At 23.2% G+C, this 20,782-nt stretch overlaps 1 protein-coding gene across 2 annotated transcripts in view; it reads left to right on the top strand.

Annotated features, from left to right (window-relative positions):
* CarT (Carcinine transporter) overlaps positions 1–18,930 on the top strand; it is a 31,692-nt gene extending 12,762 nt beyond the window's left edge. For both annotated transcript variants that reach the window (XM_075296700.1, XM_075296699.1), the window contains 4 exons: positions 17,653–17,874; positions 17,940–18,159; positions 18,235–18,413; positions 18,481–18,930. In XM_075296700.1, the coding sequence (XP_075152815.1) occupies positions 17,653–17,874; positions 17,940–18,159; positions 18,235–18,413; positions 18,481–18,748 (889 nt within the window). In that variant the 3' untranslated portion in view covers positions 18,749–18,930. The remainder of the gene's footprint in view (positions 1–17,652; positions 17,875–17,939; positions 18,160–18,234; positions 18,414–18,480) is intronic.
* Positions 18,931–20,782: the final 1,852 nt, after the last annotated feature.

Genomic DNA, 20,782 nt, shown 5'->3' with positions numbered 1-20,782 from the left:
TTTAATTAAAATCTCATTTTTTTAAAGAAATTTTTTTTAATATTTTGTAAATTGCGCATCCTAAAATTTAGGTTGGGTAATCTTTAATATCATGTAGATATTTTTCAGTGTAAATTCCATTAGGATTACAGATGTGATTAGTACCAATTAATTGAGTTAAAGCTTTTAATGCTATAGTTGTTATCACTTTGCGTTTCTTTTACATTATTTTTTCAAATGGACATTTGAGCCGCCTAAAAGTAGGCAAAAAATGTTCTATAGTAAGTAAACAGAGCTACTTCGACGAACTAGTAATTTCAAGGAGTGAGTTTCGATTATGCAATGTGGAAAAAGATATTGTTAAATTAGCTTATATGTAATTTTAGAAAGACCATTTCACAAGTTTGTATAGAAAAAGTCGATATAAGTTCACGTTCACCCACATTTCATTGCGAGCAAGACTTTTGGTGCCACTTTTTATAAACTCTCAACGATAGCACTGATTAGCTTTGCTACCAACAATTTTGTCAAAATTTTATTTCTATAGAAAATTTTTCCAAAATGTTATTTCTTTAGAAAATTTTTCCAAAATGTTATTTCTTAAGAAAATATTGCCAAAATTTTGTTTCTATAGAAAATTTTGTCAAAATTTTATTTCTATAGAAAATTTTGTCTAATTTTATTTCTATAGAAAATTTTATCAAAATTTCTTTCTATAGAAAATTTTGTCAAAATTTTATTTCTATAGAAAATTTTGTCAAAATTTTATTTCTATAGAAAATTTTGTCAAAATTTTATTTCTTAGAAAATTTTGTCAAAATTTTATTTTTATAAAAAATTTTGTCAAAATTTTATTTTTATAGAAAATTTTGTCAAAATTTTATTTCTATAGAAAATTTTGTCAAAATTTTATTTCTATAGAAAATTTTGCAAAAAAATTATTTCTATAGAAAATTTTGCAAAAAAATTATTTCTATAGAAAATGTTGTCAAAATTTTATTTCTATAGAAAATTTTGTCAAAATTTTATTTCTATAGAAAATTTTTTCTATAGAAACTTTCGTCAAAATTTTATTTCTATAGAAAATTTTGTCAAAATTTTATTTCTATCGAAAATTTTGTCAAAATTTTATTTTGATAGAAACTTTTGTCAAAATTTTATTTCTATAGAAAATTTTGTCAAAATTTTATTTCTATAGAAAATTTTGTCAAAATTTTATTTCTATAGACAATTTTGTCAAAATTTTATTTCTATCGAAAATGTTGTCAAAATTTTATTTCTATAGAAAATATTTTTCTAATTTTATTTCAAAATTTTATTTCTATAGAAAATTTTGCAAAAAAATTATTTCTATAGAAAATGTTGTCAAAATTTTATTTCTATAGAAAATGTTGTCAAAATCTTATTTCTATAGAAAATTTTGTCAAAATTTTATTTCTATAGAAAATTTTGTCAAAATTTTATTTCTATAAAAAATTTTGTCAAAATTTTATTTCTATAGAAAATTTTGTCAAAATTTTATTTTTATAGAAACTTTCGTCAAAATTTTATTTCTATAGAAAATTTTGTAAAAAATTTATTTCTATCGAAAATTTAGCTTTATTTCTATAGAAAATTTTCCAAATCTTTATTTCTATAGAAAATTTTGTAAACATTTTTTTTCCATAGAAAATTTTGTAAACATTTTTTCCATAGAAAATTTTGTCTAATTTTATTTCAAAAGAAAATTACCAAAATGTTATTTCTATAGGAAATTTTGTCAAAATTTTATGTCTATAGAAAATTTTTCCAAAATGTTATTTCTTTCGAAAATATTGCCAAAATTTTGTTTCTATAGACAATTTTGTCATAATTTTATTTTTATAGAAAATGTTGTCTAATTTTATTTCAAAATACAATTGCCAAAATTTTATTTTTATAGAAAATTTTGTCAAAATTTTATTTCAATTGAAAATTTTGCCAAAATTTTATTTCTATAGAAAATTTTGTCACAATTTTATTTCTATAGAAAATTTTGTCAAAATTTTATGCCAATAGAAAATTTTGCCAGAATTTTATTTCTATAGATAATATTGTCTTATTTTAATTTCAAAAGAAAATTGCCAAAATTTTATTTCTATAGAAAATTTTGCAAAAAATTAATTCTATAGAAAATGTTGTCAAAATTTTATTTCTATGGAAAATTTTGTCAAAATTTTTTTTTTTAGAAAATTTTGTCAAAATTTTATTTTTATAGAAACTTTTGTCAAAATTTTATTTCTATAGAAAATTTTGTCAAAATTTTATTATTATAGAAACTTTTGTCAAAATTTTATGTCTATAGAAAATTTTGTCAAAATTTTATTTCTATATAAAATTCTATAGAAAATTTTGTCAAAATTTATTTCTATAGAAAATTTTACCAAAATTTTATTTCTATAGAAATTTTTGTCAAAATTTTATTTCTATAGAAATTTTTGTCAAAATTTTATTTCTATAGAAAATTTTGTCAAAATTTTATGTCTATAGAAAATTTTGTCAAAATTTTATTTCTATATAAAATTCTATAGAAAATTTTGTCAAAATTTATTTCTATAGAAAATTTTACCAAAATTTTATTTCTATAGAAATTTTTGTCAAAATTTTATTTCTATAGAAAATTTTGTCAAAATTTTATTTCTATAGAAAATTATGTCAAAATTTTATTTTTATAGAAACATTCGTCAAAATTTTATTTCTATAGAAAATTTTGTCAAAATTTTATTTCTATCGAAAATTTAGCATTATTTCTATAGAAAATTTTCCAAATCTTTATTTCTATAGAAAATTTTGCAAACATTTTTTTCCATTGAAAATTTTGTAAACATTTTCTCTCCATAGAAAATTTTGTCTAATTTTATTTCAAAAGAAAATTACCAAAATGTTATTTCAATAGAAAATTTTGTCAAAATTTTATGTCTATAGAAAATTTTTCCAAAATGTTATTTCTTTCGAAAATATTGCCAAAATTTTGTTTCTATAGACAATTTTGTCATAATTTTATTTCTATAGAAAATTTTGTCTAATTTTATTTCAAAAGAAAATTGCCAAAATTATATTTCTGTAGTAAATTTTGCAAAAATTTATTTCTATAGAAAATGTTGTTAGAATTTTATTTCTATGGAAAATTTTGTCAAAATTTTATTTTTTTAGAAAATTTTGTCAAAATTTTATTTCCATAGAAAATGTTGTCAAAATTTTATATCTATAGAAAATTTTGTCAAAATTTTATGTTTTTAGAAAATTTTGTCAAAATTTTATTTTTACAGAAACAATTGTCAAAATTTTATTTCTATAGAAAATTTTGTCAAAATTTTACTTCTATGGAAAATTTTGTCAAAATTTTATATCTATAGAAACTTTTGTCAAAATTTTGTCAAAATTTTATTTCTATAGAAAATTTTGCCAAAACTTTATTTCTATAGAAAATTTTGTCAAAATTTTATTTTTATAGAAACTTTTGTCAAAATTTTATTTCTATAGAAAATTTTGTCAAAATTTATTTCTATAGAAAATTTTACAAAAATTTTATTTCTATAGCAATTTTTGTCAAAATTTTATTTCTATAGAAAATTTTGTCAACATTTTATTTTTATAGAAACTTTTGTCAAAATTTTATTTCTATAGAAAATTTTGTCAAAATTTTATTTCTATAGAAAATTTTGCCAAAACTTTATTTCTATAGAAAATTTTGTCAAAATTTTAAATCTATAGAAAATTTTGTCAAAATTTTATTTCTGTATAAAATTCTATAGAAAATTTTGTCAAAATTTATTTCTATAGAAAATTTTACAAAAATTTTATTTCTATAGAAATTTTTGTCAAAATTTTATTTCTATGGAAAATTTTGTCAAAATTTTATTTCTATAGAATTTATTTCTATAGAAAATTTTGTCAAAATTTTATTTCTATATAAAATTCTATAGAAAATTTTGTCAAAATTTATTTCTATAGAAAATTTTACAAAAATTTTATTTCTATAGAAATTTTTGTCAAAATTTTATTTCTATGGAAAATTTTGTCAAAATTTTATTTCTATAGAAAATTTTGCCAAAACTTTATTTCTATAGAAAATTTTGTCAAAATTTTATATCTATAGAAAATTTTGTCAAAATTTTATTTCTATATAAAATTTTGTCAAAATTTATTTCTATAGAAATTTTTGTCAAAATGTTATTTCCATTGAAAACGTTGTCAAAATTTTATTTCTATAGAAAATTTTGTCAAAATTTTATTTCTATAGAAATTTTTGTCAAAATTTTATTTCTATAGAAAATTTTATCAAAATTTTATTCCTATAGAAAATTTTGTCAAAATTTTATGTCTATCGAAAATGTTGTCAAAATTTTATATCTAGATAAAATTTTATAGAAAATTTTGTCAAAATTTATTTCTATAGAAAATTTTACAAAAATTTTATTTCTATAGAAATTGTTGTCAAAATTTTATTTCTATAGAAAATTTTGTTAAAATAGAAAATTTTGTCAAAATTTATTTCTATAGAAATTTTTGTCAAAATTTTATTTCCATTGAAAACGTTGTCAAAATTTTATTTCTATAGAAAATTTTGTCAAAATTTTATTTCTATAGAAATTTTTGTCAAAATTTTATTTCTATAGAAAATTTTGTCAAAATTTTATTCCTATAGAAAATTTTGTCAAAATTTTATGTCTATCGAAAATGTTGTCAAAATTTTATATCTAGATAAAATTTTATAGAAAATTTTGTCAAAATTTATTTCTATAGAAAATTTTACAAAAATTTTATTTCTATTGAAATTGTTGTCAAAATTTTATTTCTATAGAAAATTTTGTTAAAATTTAATTTCTATAGAAAATTTTGTCAAAATGTTATTTCTATGGAAAATTTTGTCAAAATTTTATTTCTATAGAAAATTTTGTCAAAATTTTTGTTTCTTAGAAAATTTTTTCAAAATTTTATTTCTATAAAAATTTTGCCAAAATTTTATTTCTATAAAAATTATTGCCAAAACTTAATTTTGTGAAAATTTAATTTCTATAGAAAATTTTGTCAAAAATTTTATTTCTATCGAAGTTTTTGTCAAAATTGTTTTCTATAGAAAATTTTTGCCAAAATTTTATTTCTATAGAAAAATTTTATTTCAATTGAAAATTTTGCCAAAATTTTATTTCTATAGAAAATTTTGTCACAATTTTATTTCTATAGAAAATTTTGTCAAAATTTTATGCCAATAGAAAATTTTGCCAGAATTTTATTTCTATAGATAATATTGTCTTATTTTAATTTCAAAAGAAAATTGCCAAAATTTTATTTCTATAGAAAATTTTGCAAAAAATTAATTCTATAGAAAATGTTGTCAAAATTTTATTTCTATGGAAAATTTTGTCAAAAATTTTTTTTTAGAAAATTTTGTCAAAATTTTATTTTTATAGAAACTTTTGTCAAAATTTTATTTCTATAGAAAATTTTGTCAAAATTTTATTATTATAGAAACTTTTGTCAAAATTTTATGTCTATAGAAAATTTTGTCAAAATTTTATTTCTATATAAAATTCTATAGAAAATTTTGTCAAAATTTATTTCTATAGTAAATTTTACCAAAATTTTATTTCTATAGAAATTTTTGTCAAAATTTTATTTCAATAGAAATTTTTGTCAAAATTTTATTTCTATAGAAATTTTTGTCAAAATTTTATTTCTATAGAAAATTTTGTCAAAATTTTATGTCTATAGAAAATTTTGTCAAAATTTTATTTCTATATAAAATTCTATAGAAAATTTTGTCAAAATTTATTTCTATAGAAAATTTTACCAAAATTTTATTTCTATAGAAATTTTTGTCAAAATTTTATTTCTATAGAAAATTTTGTCAAAATTTTATTTCTATAGAAAATTATGTCAAAATTTTATTTTTATAGAAACATTCGTCAAAATTTTATTTCTATAGAAAATTTTGTCAAAATTTTATTTCTATCGAAAATTTAGCATTATTTCTATAGAAAATTTTCCAAATCTTTATTTCTATAGAAAATTTTGCAAACATTTTTTTCCATAGAAAATTTTGTAAACATTTTCTCTCCATAGAAAATTTTGTCTAATTTTATTTCAAAAGAAAATTACCAAAATGTTATTTCAATAGAAAATTTTGTCAAAATTTTATGTCTATAGAAAATTTTTCCAAAATGTTATTTCTTTCGAAAATATTGCCAAAATTTTGTTTCTATAGACAATTTTGTCATAATTTTATTTCTATAGAAAATTTTGTCTAATTTTATTTCAAAAGAAAATTGCCAAAATTATATTTCTGTAGTAAATTTTGCAAAAATTTATTTCTATAGAAAATGTTGTTAGAATTTTATTTCTATGGAAAATTTTGTCAAAATTTTATTTTTTTAGAAAATTTTGTCAAAATTTTATTTCCATAGAAAATGTTGTCAAAATTTTATTTCTATAGAAAATTTTGTCAAAATTTTACTTCTATGGAAAATTTTGTCAAAATTTTATATCTATAGAAACTTTTGTCAAAATTTTGTCAAAATTTTATTTCTATAGAAAATTTTGCCAAAACTTTATTTCTATAGAAAATTTTGTCAAAATTTTATTTTTATAGAAACTTTTGTCAAAATTTTATTTCTATAGAAAATTTTGTCAAAATTTATTTCTATAGAAAAATTCCATCAAAAACTTTCATCGATCAGACGCAACAAAGTAAAGCTCCGCAAAAACGTATTTAAACACCGATAAATAGCCGCCAAAGTGTAAATTTTTTCGGTCCACACTAGTTCATACCGGGAACGTTATATTCGTTGCTGTTTGGCAATGTACGGCTCGGTTCTTGAATGTAGTTTTCCACAATTAAAAATAATAGACATTTACTTGAAATTTTGTGAATTCTGTGCTATAATATATACACAAACAATACTCAACACAGCTGATAGAGACAGTAACATAAAAGTAAACAACTACATCTGATACATTCGTACAGATAAATCACAGTTGCCATATCGACCGCCTTTAAACCAGCGATTGGTGTAGTGGCCAATCAGCTGATCAAAACTACCCCAGTAGGAACTGTTTTATAAACACCCCACTAGGAATTACAAATTAAAAAATGAATAATATAGACACTCCAAGATACAGTTTATCTGAGTTTAGGGTAAACAGAGTCAAAGAATTAGAGTCCATAAACGCAAATTTAATTCAAAGAATCAACGAACTTGAAACATACATTCATAACTTACTTGAAGAAAACAACACATTGAAAGAAAACTTATCGTTAAAACAAGATGCTTCAACCCAACAACATATAAATTCTAATGATCGTCGCACAGAAACTGCTCCTGATCAACCAATACAAGAATACTTCACCGATGAGGATGAACTTACACGTGAAACTAATTGGATAGTTCAAAGACACAAGAAATCTAAAAACAAGGTACATCCTCAACCTCCAAAATCAACAACCTCATCAAATCAAACCGATGACCCATCGGGTACAAATGAAAATCATAAACAAAGGGATAACAGGGACAACCAACCCAATCGGCCACCACCGATTATTGTGTCGTTTGATAAAAACTATCATGAACTGCATAATCTTGTAAAAAGTGCTACAAAAAATGATTTCTCTATAAAACTATTACCCAATAAATCATATAAAATCAACACATCAGATGCGAATGACTATCGTAACACTACAAAAATATTGAATGAATCCAAAACCACTTGGCATACCTATGAGGACAAGCAACAAAGACCTATAAGGGTTATGGCAAAGGGTCTGTCTCATACCTGTGATGCCACTGAAATCATAGCCAACATAAAAGATAAGGGACTTAAAATTATTAATGCCTTTAATAAAAACAAAATTTAAAACTAAAGAACCGCTAGATATGTTTGTTTTATCATTCGACCACTCCGAAGATATAAACAAAATATACAAACTAGATACTGTACTTGATACAAAAATAATCATAGAATCACTGAAACTTCCAAAACTCATTCCTCAATGTGGAAAATGTCAGAGTTTTAACCATACTAAAAATTATTGTTCAAAAGAACCTAGATGTGTCCGCTGCGCTGGAAAACACGAATCCAAAAACTGCACAAAACAAACAGATACCAATCCGAAATGTGTCAACTGTGGTGAAGAGCACCCCGCCAGCTATCGAGGCTGCATTGTAGCTAAGGAGCTCCAAAAAATACGTGAAAAGAAGTTAAAAAATGCCGTAAATCACAATGGTAATTATAACAGTAAAGTCCCAACACATGCTAATCATTTAACCATTCAAGGAAATAAAAGAATATTAGATACAAATGTAGTAACAATCTCAAATAAAACCCAACCATCGAAATCGTACTCTCAAATAACACGCCAAAGTGTACAAAATTCAAATCAAATCAATCAAAAACAAAGTGTACCAAATACAAACCAAATTAATCAAAATCTCCTAACAGAAATAATAATCAAATTAGATAACATTGTATCACAAAATAAGATATTCGAGAACCGCCTCCTCTCTTTGGAGGAAAATTTCAGTTGTGTATTCGAATGAAGTCGAACATAAAAATTATGCAGTGGAATGCCAATGGGCTCCAAAAACAAAAAAATGAACTGATTCAAGTTTTGGAATCAAAAAATATTGACATCTGTTTAATAAGCGAAACCCATTTTACAAATGAATCATACTTTTCTCTTCAAAAATATTCTGTATATCATACTATTCATCCATGCAATAAAGCCAGAGGCGGCAGTGCAATTATCGTAAAAAACAATTTAATCCACTGGGAGGAAGAGAAAATTCAATGTGAACAATTTCAAGCCACAACTATCACTGTAATGGAAAATAACCAACATCTAACTATCATGTCTGTTTATAGTCCGCCGAGACACAACATAAAACATACTGATTACTTAAAATTATTTCAAAGTTTTAAATATAAATTTATAATTGGTGGTGACTTTAATGCAAAACATGTGCATTGGGGGTCAAGATTAACTACAACCAAAGGAAGGGAGCTCCTTAAAGCTGTAAACAAAATTGGATGCAATGTATTCTCTACCGGATCTCCAACTTATTGGCCTACGGATTATTCTAAAAGTCCAGATCTAATAGATTTTTTCATTATTAATAAAATTTCTGCAACACAATTAAAAATTGAAGAAGGTTATGAATTGAATTCTGATCATTCTCCAATTTACTTAACGTACTGCACAGAGCTCAATGTGTATGAAGAAAAGCCAAGACTAACGAGTCACAAAACTGACTGGGAATATTTCAGGACTTTAGTCCAAAATGGAATAAATTGTTTTTCTCAAATAGAAACTTCTGACGATCTTGAAAAGGAAGTCTTAGAATTAACAAACCTAATTCAGAATGCTGGATGGAACAGCACTCCTATTGTAAAAAAACCGTCACTAGGCCACACCTACCCATCGTATATAACAAATCTCATTAAAGACAAGAGAAAACAAAGAAAAAAATGGCAAACAAATAGATCACCGCACGAAAAAAAGAAAATGAATCAGTTAACACAAAAGGTACGTAAAGAAATTAAAAAGTACAATAATAACAAATTCAATAAATTCATATCAGAGCTTGGGCATGACAGTAAAACTGACTATTCTTTGTGGAAAGCAACGAAAAAATTAAAACGGCCAAAGAAATTAAATCAACCACTAAGAACACAACAAAATACATGGGCAAAAACTGACTACGATAAAGCCAACGTCTTTGCCGAACATTTAAAAACAATTTTCTCCAAAATTTCTAACCCAATGACTGACATTACCGGAAACATTGAGGAAGAAATTATAGAAAAAGTTACGATGAAAGAAGTTCTTCAAGAAATAAAAAATTTAAGCTGCAAAAAAACGCCTGGTTTTGACCTAATTAATGGAGAGATCCTTAAGCAATTACCAATTAAAGCGTTAGCAAAACTGACCAAAATATTCAATTCTTGCATTCGCATTCAATACGTTCCAACTCTCTGGAAGGTTGCAGAAGTTGTAATGATTCCAAAGCCTGGGAAGAATTCTAGTCAAGCTAGTTCTTACAGACCTATATCTTTACTGCCATTAATTGGAAAACTATTTGAAAAAATTTTATGTAAACGACTCAACTCATATTTGGAGCGTGAAAAAATCATTCCTAATCATCAATTCGGCTTCCGAAAAGGACACTCTACAATAGAGCAAATCCACAGAATAACTCATGCCATTGAAGAAACTTTTGAGAAAAGGGAGGTATGTTCAGCAGTCTTTTTGGACATATCACAAGCATTTGATGGAGTAGTACACTCGTCATTAATACACAAGTTGAAAAACATTTTACCCAGCAACTTCTGCCTTTTGCTGGAATCGTATCTAAAAGACCGATTTTATCGTGTCAAGCAAGGTTTAGAGTACTCCAACCTTTACCATATTCAATCCGGTGTACCGCAAGGTAGCATATTGGGTCCTATGCTCTATCTCCTATATACATATGACCTTCAGCCTCAGGAAGATTGCATAATAGGCACTTTTGCTGACGACACAGTGATAATGGCAAAAACGCGAAGTATTGAAGAATCAACAACCAAACTACAAACTGCTCTAAACGATATTGATAAATGGATGGACAAATGGGGTCTAAAATTAAACAGTTCAAAATCTGTGCATGTTAACTTTACACAGAAAAAGATACAACCTAAACCTATATATATTAAAGATCAAGAAGTACCTAGAGCTGATTCAGCGAAATATCTTGGTATGACACTTGATGAAAAGCTGAAATGGAACGAGCACATAAAGAGTAAGAAAAAGGCATTGGAAATAAAATACCGTGAGTTAAAATGGTTAATTGGGAGAAAATCTAATTTGTCAATTGCAAATAAACTAATGGTGTACAAACAAGTATTGAAGCCTATGTGGACATACGGTCTACAACTATGGGGTTGTGCTAAAAATCAAGACATAGATATGATTCAAAAATTTCAAAACAGAGTGTTGAGAGAAATAGTGGACGCTCCGTGGTATATAAGGAACAACGATCTGCATAGGGATCTGAATATAAAAACAGTGAGAGAAGAAATCTATCATCAAGCAGAAGCGCATGAAATGAGACTGTTAAGTCACAAAAATGAAGAGATACCACATATATTACAACATATATCTAACCGAAGACTTCAGAGATATAAACCACTTGATTTGAAATTTCGATTCAATCAACAAGGCACAATATGATACTTTAACTCTGTAAATTTTCATATCAATATTAAAAAACTACTAGTTAGTCCCTTTGTAAATAGACTAGTTGTAGTATTATAACTTAAACAATCTATTTTTACTGTTTAAGAATAAAAAAAAAAAAAAAAAAAAAAAAAAAAAAAAAAAAAATTGAAAATTTTTCCAAAATTTTATTTCTATAGAAAATTTTGTCACAATTTTATTTCTATAGAAAATTTTGTCAAAATTTTATGCCAATAGAAAATTTTGCCAGAATTTTATTTCTATAGATAATATTGTCTTATTTTAATTTCAAAAGAAAATTGCCAAAATTTTATTTCTATAGAAAATTTTGCAAAAAATTAATTCTATAGAAAATGTTGTCAAAATTTTATTTCTATGGAAAATTTTGTCAAAAATTTTTTTTTAGAAAATTTTGTCAAAATTTTATTTTTATAGAAACTTTTGTCAAAATTTTATTTCTATAGAAAATTTTGTCAAAATTTTATTATTATAGAAACTTTTGTCAAAATTTTATGTCTATAGAAAATTTTGTCAAAATTTTATTTCTATATAAAATTCTATAGAAAATTTTGTCAAAATTTATTTCTATAGTAAATTTTACCAAAATTTTATTTCTATAGAAATTTTTGTCAAAATTTTATTTCAATAGAAATTTTTGTCAAAATTTTATTTCTATAGAAATTTTTGTCAAAATTTTATTTCTATAGAAAATTTTGTCAAAATTTTATGTCTATAGAAAATTTTGTCAAAATTTTATTTCTATATAAAATTCTATAGAAAATTTTGTCAAAATTTATTTCTATAGAAAATTTTACCAAAATTTTATTTCTATAGAAATTTTTGTCAAAATTTTATTTCTATAGAAAATTTTGTCAAAATTTTATTTCTATAGAAAATTATGTCAAAATTTTATTTTTATAGAAACATTCGTCAAAATTTTATTTCTATAGAAAATTTTGTCAAAATTTTATTTCTATCGAAAATTTAGCATTATTTCTATAGAAAATTTTCCAAATCTTTATTTCTATAGAAAATTTTGCAAACATTTTTTTCCATAGAAAATTTTGTAAACATTTTCTCTCCATAGAAAATTTTGTCTAATTTTATTTCAAAAGAAAATTACCAAAATGTTATTTCAATAGAAAATTTTGTCAAAATTTTATGTCTATAGAAAATTTTTCCAAAATGTTATTTCTTTCGAAAATATTGCCAAAATTTTGTTTCTATAGACAATTTTGTCATAATTTTATTTCTATAGAAAATTTTGTCTAATTTTATTTCAAAAGAAAATTGCCAAAATTATATTTCTGTAGTAAATTTTGCAAAAATTTATTTCTATAGAAAATGTTGTTAGAATTTTATTTCTATGGAAAATTTTGTCAAAATTTTATTTTTTTAGAAAATTTTGTCAAAATTTTATTTCCATAGAAAATGTTGTCAAAATTTTATTTCTATAGAAAATTTTGTCAAAATTTTACTTCTATGGAAAATTTTGTCAAAATTTTATATCTATAGAAACTTTTGTCAAAATTTTATTTCTATAGAAAATTTTGCCAAAACTTTATTTCTATAGAAAATTTTGTCAAAATTTTATTTTTATAGAAACTTTTGTCAAAATTTTATTTCTATAGAAAATTTTGTCAAAATTTATTTCTATAGAAAATTTTACAAAAATTTTATTTCTATAGCAATTTTTGTCAAAATTTTATTTCTATAGAAAATTTTGTCAACATTTTATTTTTATAGAAACTTTTGTCAAAATTTTATTTCTATAGAAAATTTTGTCAAAATTTTATTTCTATAGAAAATTTTGCCAAAACTTTATTTCTATAGAAAATTTTGTCAAAATTTTAAATCTATAGAAAATTTTGTCAAAATTTTATTTCTGTATAAAATTCTATAGAAAATTTTGTCAAAATTTATTTCTATAGAAAATTTTACAAAAATTTTATTTCTATAGAAATTTTTGTCAAAATTTTATTTCTATGGAAAATTTTGTCAAAATTTTATTTCTATAGAATTTATTTCTATAGAAAATTTTGTCAAAATTTTATTTCTATATAAAATTCTATAGAAAATTTTGCCAAAACTTTATTTCTATAGAAAATTTTGTCAAAATTTTATATCTATAGAAAATTTTGTCAAAATTTTATTTCTATATAAAATTTTGTCAAAATTTATTTCTATAGAAATTTTTGTCAAAATTTTATTTCCATTGAAAACGTTGTCAAAATTTTATTTCTATAGAAAATTTTGTCAAAATTTTATTTCTATAGAAATTTTTGTCAAAATTTTATTTCTATAGAAAATTTTGTCAAAATTTTATTCCTATAGAAAATTTTGTCAAAATTTTATGTCTATCGAAAATGTTGTCAAAATTTTATATCTAGATAAAATTTTATAGAAAATTTTGTCAAAATTTATTTCTATAGAAAATTTTACAAAAATTTTATTTCTATAGAAATTGTTGTCAAAATTTTATTTCTATAGAAAATTTTGTTAAAATAGAAAATTTTGTCAAAATTTATTTCTATAGAAATTTTTGTCAAAATTTTATTTCCATTGAAAACGTTGTCAAAATTTTATTTCTATAGAAAATTTTGTCAAAATTTTATTTCTATAGAAATTTTTGTCAAAATTTTATTTCTATAGAAAATTTTGTCAAAATTTTATTCCTATAGAAAATTTTGTCAAAATTTTATGTCTATCGAAAATGTTGTCAAAATTTTATATCTAGATAAAATTTTATAGAAAATTTTGTCAAAATTTATTTCTATAGAAAATTTTACAAAAATTTTATTTCTATAGAAATTGTTGTCAAAATTTTATTTCTATAGAAAATTTTGTTAAAATTTAATTTCTATAGAAAATTTTGTCAAAATGTTATTTCTATGGAAAATTTTGTCAAAATTTTATTTCTATAGAAAATTTTGTCAAAATTTTTGTTTCTTAGAAAATTTTTTCAAAATTTTATTTCTATAAAAATTTTGCCAAAATTTTATTTCTATAAAAATTATTGCCAAAACTTAATTTTGTGAAAATTTAATTTCTATAGAAAATTTTGTCAAAAATTTTATTTCTATCGAAATTTTTGTCAAAATTGTTTTCTATAGAAAATTTTTGCCAAAAATTTTATTTCTATAGAAAAATTTTATTTCAATTGAAAATTTTGCCAAAATTTTATTTCTATAGAAAATTTTGTCACAATTTTATTTCTATAGAAAATTTTGTCAAAATTTTATGCCAATAGAAAATTTTACCAGAATTTTATTTCTATAGATAATATTGTCTTATTTTAATTTCAAAAGAAAATTGCCAAAATTTTATTTCTATAGAAAATTTTGCAAAAAATTAATTCTATAGAAAATGTTGTCAAAATTTTATTTCTATGGAAAATATTGTCAAAATTTTTTTTTTAGAAAATTTTGTCAAAATTTTATTTTTATAGAAACTTTTGTCAAAATTTTATTTCTATAGAAAATTTTGTCAAAATTTTATTATTATAGAAACTTTTGTCAAAATTTTATGTCTATAGAAAATTTTGTCAAAATTTTATTTCTATATAAAATTCTATAGAAAATTTTGTCAAAATTTATTTCTATAGAAAATTTTACCAAAATTTTATTTCTATAGAAATTTTTGTCAAAATTTTATTTCTATAGAAATTTTTGTCAAAATTTTATTTCTATAGAAAATTTTGTCAAAATTTTATGTCTATAGAAAATTTTGTCAAAATTTTATTTCTATATAAAATTCTATAGAAAATTTTGTCAAAATTTATTTCTATAGAAAATTTTACCAAAATTTTATTTCTATAGAAATTTTTGTCAAAATTTTATTTCTATAGAAAATTTTGTCAAAATTTTATTTCTATAGAAAATTATGTCAAAATTTTATTTTTATAGAAACATTCGTCAAAATTTTATTTCTATAGAAAATTTTGTCAAAATTTTATTTCTATCGAAAATTTAGCATTATTTCTATAGAAAATTTTCCAAATCTTTATTTCTATAGAAAATTTTGCAAACATTTTTTTCCATAGAAAATTTTGTAAACATTTTCTCTCCATAGAAAATTTTGTCTAATTTTATTTCAAAAGAAAATTACCAAAATGTTATTTCAATAGAAAATTTTGTCAAAATTTTATGTCTATAGAAAATTTTTCCAAAATGTTATTTCTTTCGAAAATATTGCCAAAATTTTGTTTCTATAGACAATTTTGTCATAATTTTATTTCTATAGAAAATTTTGTCTAATTTTATTTCAAAAGAAAATTGCCAAAATTATATTTCTGTAGTAAATTTTGCAAAAATTTATTTCTATAGAAAATGTTGTTAGAATTTTATTTCTATGGAAAATTTTGTCAAAATTTTATTTTTTTAGAAAATTTTGTCAAAATTTTATTTCCATAGAAAATGTTGTCAAAATTTTATTTCTATAGAAAATTTTGTCAAAATTTTACTTCTATGGAAAATTTTGTCAAAATTTTATATCTATAGAAACTTTTGTCAAAATTTTGCCAAATTTTATTTCTATAGAAAATTTTGCCAAAACTTTATTTCTATAGAAAATTTTGTCAAAATTTTATTTTTATAGAAACTTTTGTCAAAATTTTATTTCTATAGAAAATTTTGTCAAAATTTATTTCTATAGAAAATTTTACAAAAATTTTATTTCTATAGCAATTTTTGTCAAAATTTTATTTCTATAGAAAATTTTGTCAACATTTTATTTTTATAGAAACTTTTGTCAAAATTTTATTTCTATAGAAAATTTTGTCAAAATTTTATTTCTATAGAAAATTTTGCCAAAACTTTATTTCTATAGAAAATTTTGTCAAAATTTTAAATCTATAGAAGATTTTGTCAAAATTTTATTTCTGTATAAAATTCTATAGAAAATTTTGTCAAAATTTATTTCTATAGAAAATTTTACAAAAATTTTATTTCTATAGAAATTTTTGTCAAAATTTTATTTCTATGGAAAATTTTGTCAAAATTTTATTCCTATAGAATTTATTTCTATAGAAAATTTTGTCAAAATTTTATTTCTATATAAAATTCTATAGAAAATTTTGTCAAAATTTATTTCTATAGAAAATTTTACAAAAATTTTATTTCTATAGAAATTTTTGTCAAAATTTTATTTCTATGGAAAATTTTGTCAAAATTTTATTTCTATAGAAAATTTTGCCAAAACTTTATTTCTATAGAAAATTTTGTCAAAATTTTATATCTATAGAAAATTTTGTCAAAATTTTATTTCTATATAAAATTTTGTCAAAATTTATTTCTATAGAAATTTTTGTCAAAATTTTATTTCCATTGAAAACGTTGTCAAAATTTTATTTCTATAGAAAATTTTGTCAAAATTTTATTTCTATAGAAATTTTTGTCAAAATTTTATTTCTATAGAAAATTTTGTCAAAATTTTATTCCTATAGAAAATTTTGTCAAAATTTTATGTCTATCGAAAATGTTGTCAAAATTTTATATCTAGATAAAATTTTATAGAAAATTTTGTCAAAATTTATTTCTATAGAAAATTTTACAAAAATTTTATTTCTATAGAAATTGTTGTCAAAATTTTATTTCTATAGAAAATTTTGTTAAAATAGAAAATTTTGTCAAAATTTATTTCTATAGAAATTTTTGTCAAAATTTTATTTCCATTGAAAACGTTGTCAAAATTTTATTTCTATAGAAAATTTTGTCAAAATTTTATTTCTATAGAAATTTTTGTCAAAATTTTATTTCTATAGAAAATTTTGTCAAAATTTTATTCCTATAGAAAATTTTGTCAAAATTTTATGTCTATCGAAAATGTTGTCAAAATTTTATATCTAGATAAAATTTTATAGAAAATTTTGTCAAAATTTATTTCTATAGAAAATTTTACAAAAATTTTATTTCTATAGAAATTGTTGTCAAAATTTTATTTCTATAGAAAATTTTGTTAAAATTTAATTTCTATAGAAAATTTTGTCAAAATGTTATTTCTATGGAAAATTTTGTCAAAATTTTATTTCTATAGAAAATTTTGTCAAAATTTTTGTTTCTATAGAAAATTTTTTCAAAATTTTATTTCTATAAAAATTTTGCCAAAATTTTATTTCTATAAAAATTATTGCCAAAACTTAATTTTGTGAAAATTTAATTTCTATAGAAGATTTTGTCAAAAATTTTATTTCTATCGAAATTTTTGTCAAAATTGTTTTCTATAGAAAATTTTTGCCAAAATTTTATTTCTATAGAAAATTTGGCCAATTTTTATTTTTATAGAAAATTTTTAGATAAGAATATTTTGTAAAATCATTAAAAAATCTACCATTTTTGGTAGAATTCTACCAACTGTGGCAACCGTGGTTGCTACGTCCCGTAATCAATATTTTCTCGTGGTTAATGTAAAATTGTATTAAATTTAAATTTTATTAAATTTGACAGAACGCCGAATATGCGCTTGAAAACGATCCTGATAACTTTAAGTTGGTTTGCCAATGAGACCGTGTATTTGGGCCTTAGCTATTACGGGCCCTCTTTGGGAAGTAATCAATATGTCAGCTTCTTTCTTTCGGCTGTTGTCGAAATTCCCAGTTATCTTGTATGTTGGTTTCTTATGGACTGTTGGGGACGACGTTGGCCTTTAAGTTTATCCATGATTTTGGGGTAAGTAATTGCGTGAAATTGGTAACTATTTTACAACTAAATGTAAAAACTTTCCATTTTTCCAGTGGGGTGGCCTGTGTGATAACGGTAATGATACCCGATGATGCTGTGGATGAAACTTTGATTTTGTATCTAATCTCCAAGGCCTTGCTATCTGCCTCATTTCTCATCATTTATCCATTTGCTGGTGAATTATATCCTACACAAGTCAGAGGCATAGGTATTGGCGTATCCAGCTATGTGGGAGGCTTGGGTCTTATAGTTATACCATTTGTGACTTATTTGGTAAGAATAGTCGAAAAATTGTTTTTTGTTTTTAACTAGATCAAAAATTGTATTATTTTCTCTTCTCTTTACCAGGGTAAAGAAAATCTTAAACTTCCCTTGGTCATAATGGGTTTTATGTCTATGTTGGGTGGCCTTACTGGCTTACGATTACCGGAGACATTACATCATCGTTTACCACAGACCATAGAGGAAGGGGAAGAGTTTGGCAAGGATTGGACCATTAACAATTGTTGTACCTGTAAACCAGAAGTGTAACTATACAACAATATTCTGTCCTGATATATTCCAATTTGTTTTTTTTTTCGCTTTGTATTACAGAAAAGCTTTATCCCAACCAGCTTCATATGAAAATCTAGATGTTTTGGCCTCAAATACAGGATCCGATGTGGAATTAGAAATGCAAGCCTCATCAACTTCGGGTAGTCGTCGCTCCCGTCATGGCCGTCCCAAATCCATTATTGATGAACGTACACCACTGGATGTGAATCGATCATCACGTTCAATGAAAAGACTCGTACGTCAAATGAGTGTCATGGATACTCAGCGAACGCATGATGGTACAATGCAATTAACTCATTGGATATGAAGGAATGGAAGATACTTTAATGTGTATATCAGTAATAACTAATCCGAATATCAGTATTGTGTGCCTTTATTCATCCCAATTAAAGAGTAGTGATAAAATTGGGAATCCCACGTAGGTGGGGGATTCCCACAATTTATGCCAAAATAAATTTGTTGTAACAATTAATTACGTAATAACATAAATGGAAGTTTGGCATTTTCTGATATTGGTTACACTAAAAAAAAGTTTACTTGGATCCAAAGATTTTGACCTTCCTTTAAGGATTTTGGTATTGATTCCGAGCCAAAGATGCGGCTTCTTTAAAATAAAGACATTTTTTACGGACCTCCCTGGATTTAAATCTAGGATCGATAAAATTAAAATTGGATACAGATCTCATTTAATTTGTACGATGCTGTAACTTACCTTCTGTTACTATCGAAGCAGATTCGTATTTTTATACTCTCCACCATAGGTTGGGGATGTACTAACATTGTCCTTACATTTGCAACGTATCGAAATATTGGTCTCAGACCCCATGAAGCAGAGCTTCCCAACCCAATTTTCTATAGAAATAAAATTTTGACAAAATTTTCTATAGAAATCCAATTTTGACAAAATTTTCTATAGAAATCCAATTTTGACAAAAATTTTTATAGAAATAAAATTTTGACAAAATTTTCTATGGAAATAAAATTTTGACAAAATTTTCTATGGAAATAAAATTTTGACAAAATTTTCTATAGAAATAAAATTTTGAAAAAAATTTCTATAGAACAAAAATTTTGACTAAATTTTCTATAGAACAAAAATTTCGAAAAAATTTTCTATAGAAATAAAATTTTGGTAGATTATTTTCGACTGGAGTGGCAACCATGATTATGAACCGATATGGACATATTTTTGTGTGATTGGAGATCGGCTATATATAACTATAAACCGATATGGACCAATTTTGGCATGGTTATTAGCGGCATTATACTAACACCTCGTTCCAAATTTCAACCGGATCGGATGAATTTTGCTTCTTCAAGAGGCTCCGGAGGTTGTAATTACGCTACAGTCTTCAATAAAGAAGCAATCTGCTGAAATTTTGCACAAGCTCGTCTTTTGTCTGCAGTTCGGTCAAGTTCGAAGATGGGCTATATGAGTCCAGGTTTTGATATAGTCCCCATATAAACCGACCTCCCGATTTGGGGTCTTGGGCTTATGGAAATCGTAGTTTTCATCCAATTTGCCTGAAATTTGAAATCTAGAGGTATTTTATGACCATAAAGAGGTGTGCCAAAAATGGTGAGTATCGCTCAATGTTTTGGTATAGCCCCCATATAGACCGATCTCCCGATTTTACTTCTTGGACTTCTAGAATCATCAGTTTTTATTCAATTTACCAGAAATTTGAAATCTAGAGGTATTTTAGAACCATAAAGAGGTGTGCCAAAAATGGTGAGCATCGGTCCATGTTTTGGTATGGTCCCCATATAAACCGACCTCCCGATTTGGGGTATTGGGCTTATAGAAGCCGAAGCTTTTATGCAATTTGCCTGAAATTGAAAATCTAGAGGTATTTTAGGAACATAAATATGCGTGCCGAAAATGGTGAGTATCGGTCCATGTTTTGGTATAGCCCCCATATAGACCGATTTACCGATTTTACTTCTTGGGTTTCTAGAATCCGAAGTTTTTATCCAATTTGCCTGAAATTGAAAATCTGGAGGTATTTTTGGGAAATGGTGAGTATCGGTCCATGCCGAAAATGGTGAGTATCGGTCCATGTTTTGGTATATCCCCCATATAGACCAATCTCCCGATTTTACTTCTTGGACTTATAGAAACTGTAGTTTTTATCCAATTTGCCTGAAATTGGAAATCTACAAGTATTTTATGACCATAAAGAGGTATGCCGAAAAGGGCGTGTATTGGTTCTTGTTTTGGCATATCCCCAATATAGACCGTTCTCCGGATTTTATTTCTTGGGATTATAAAAACCGTAGTTTTTATCCAATTTGCATGAAATTCGAAATCTAGAATTATTTTTGGACCATAAAGTGATAC

Source organism: Haematobia irritans, chromosome 2, assembly GCF_050003625.1.
Source record: "Haematobia irritans isolate KBUSLIRL chromosome 2, ASM5000362v1, whole genome shotgun sequence".
Lineage (NCBI taxonomy): Eukaryota > Metazoa > Arthropoda > Insecta > Diptera > Muscidae > Haematobia > Haematobia irritans.
This window is presented reverse-complemented; position numbering and strand designations above follow the sequence as displayed.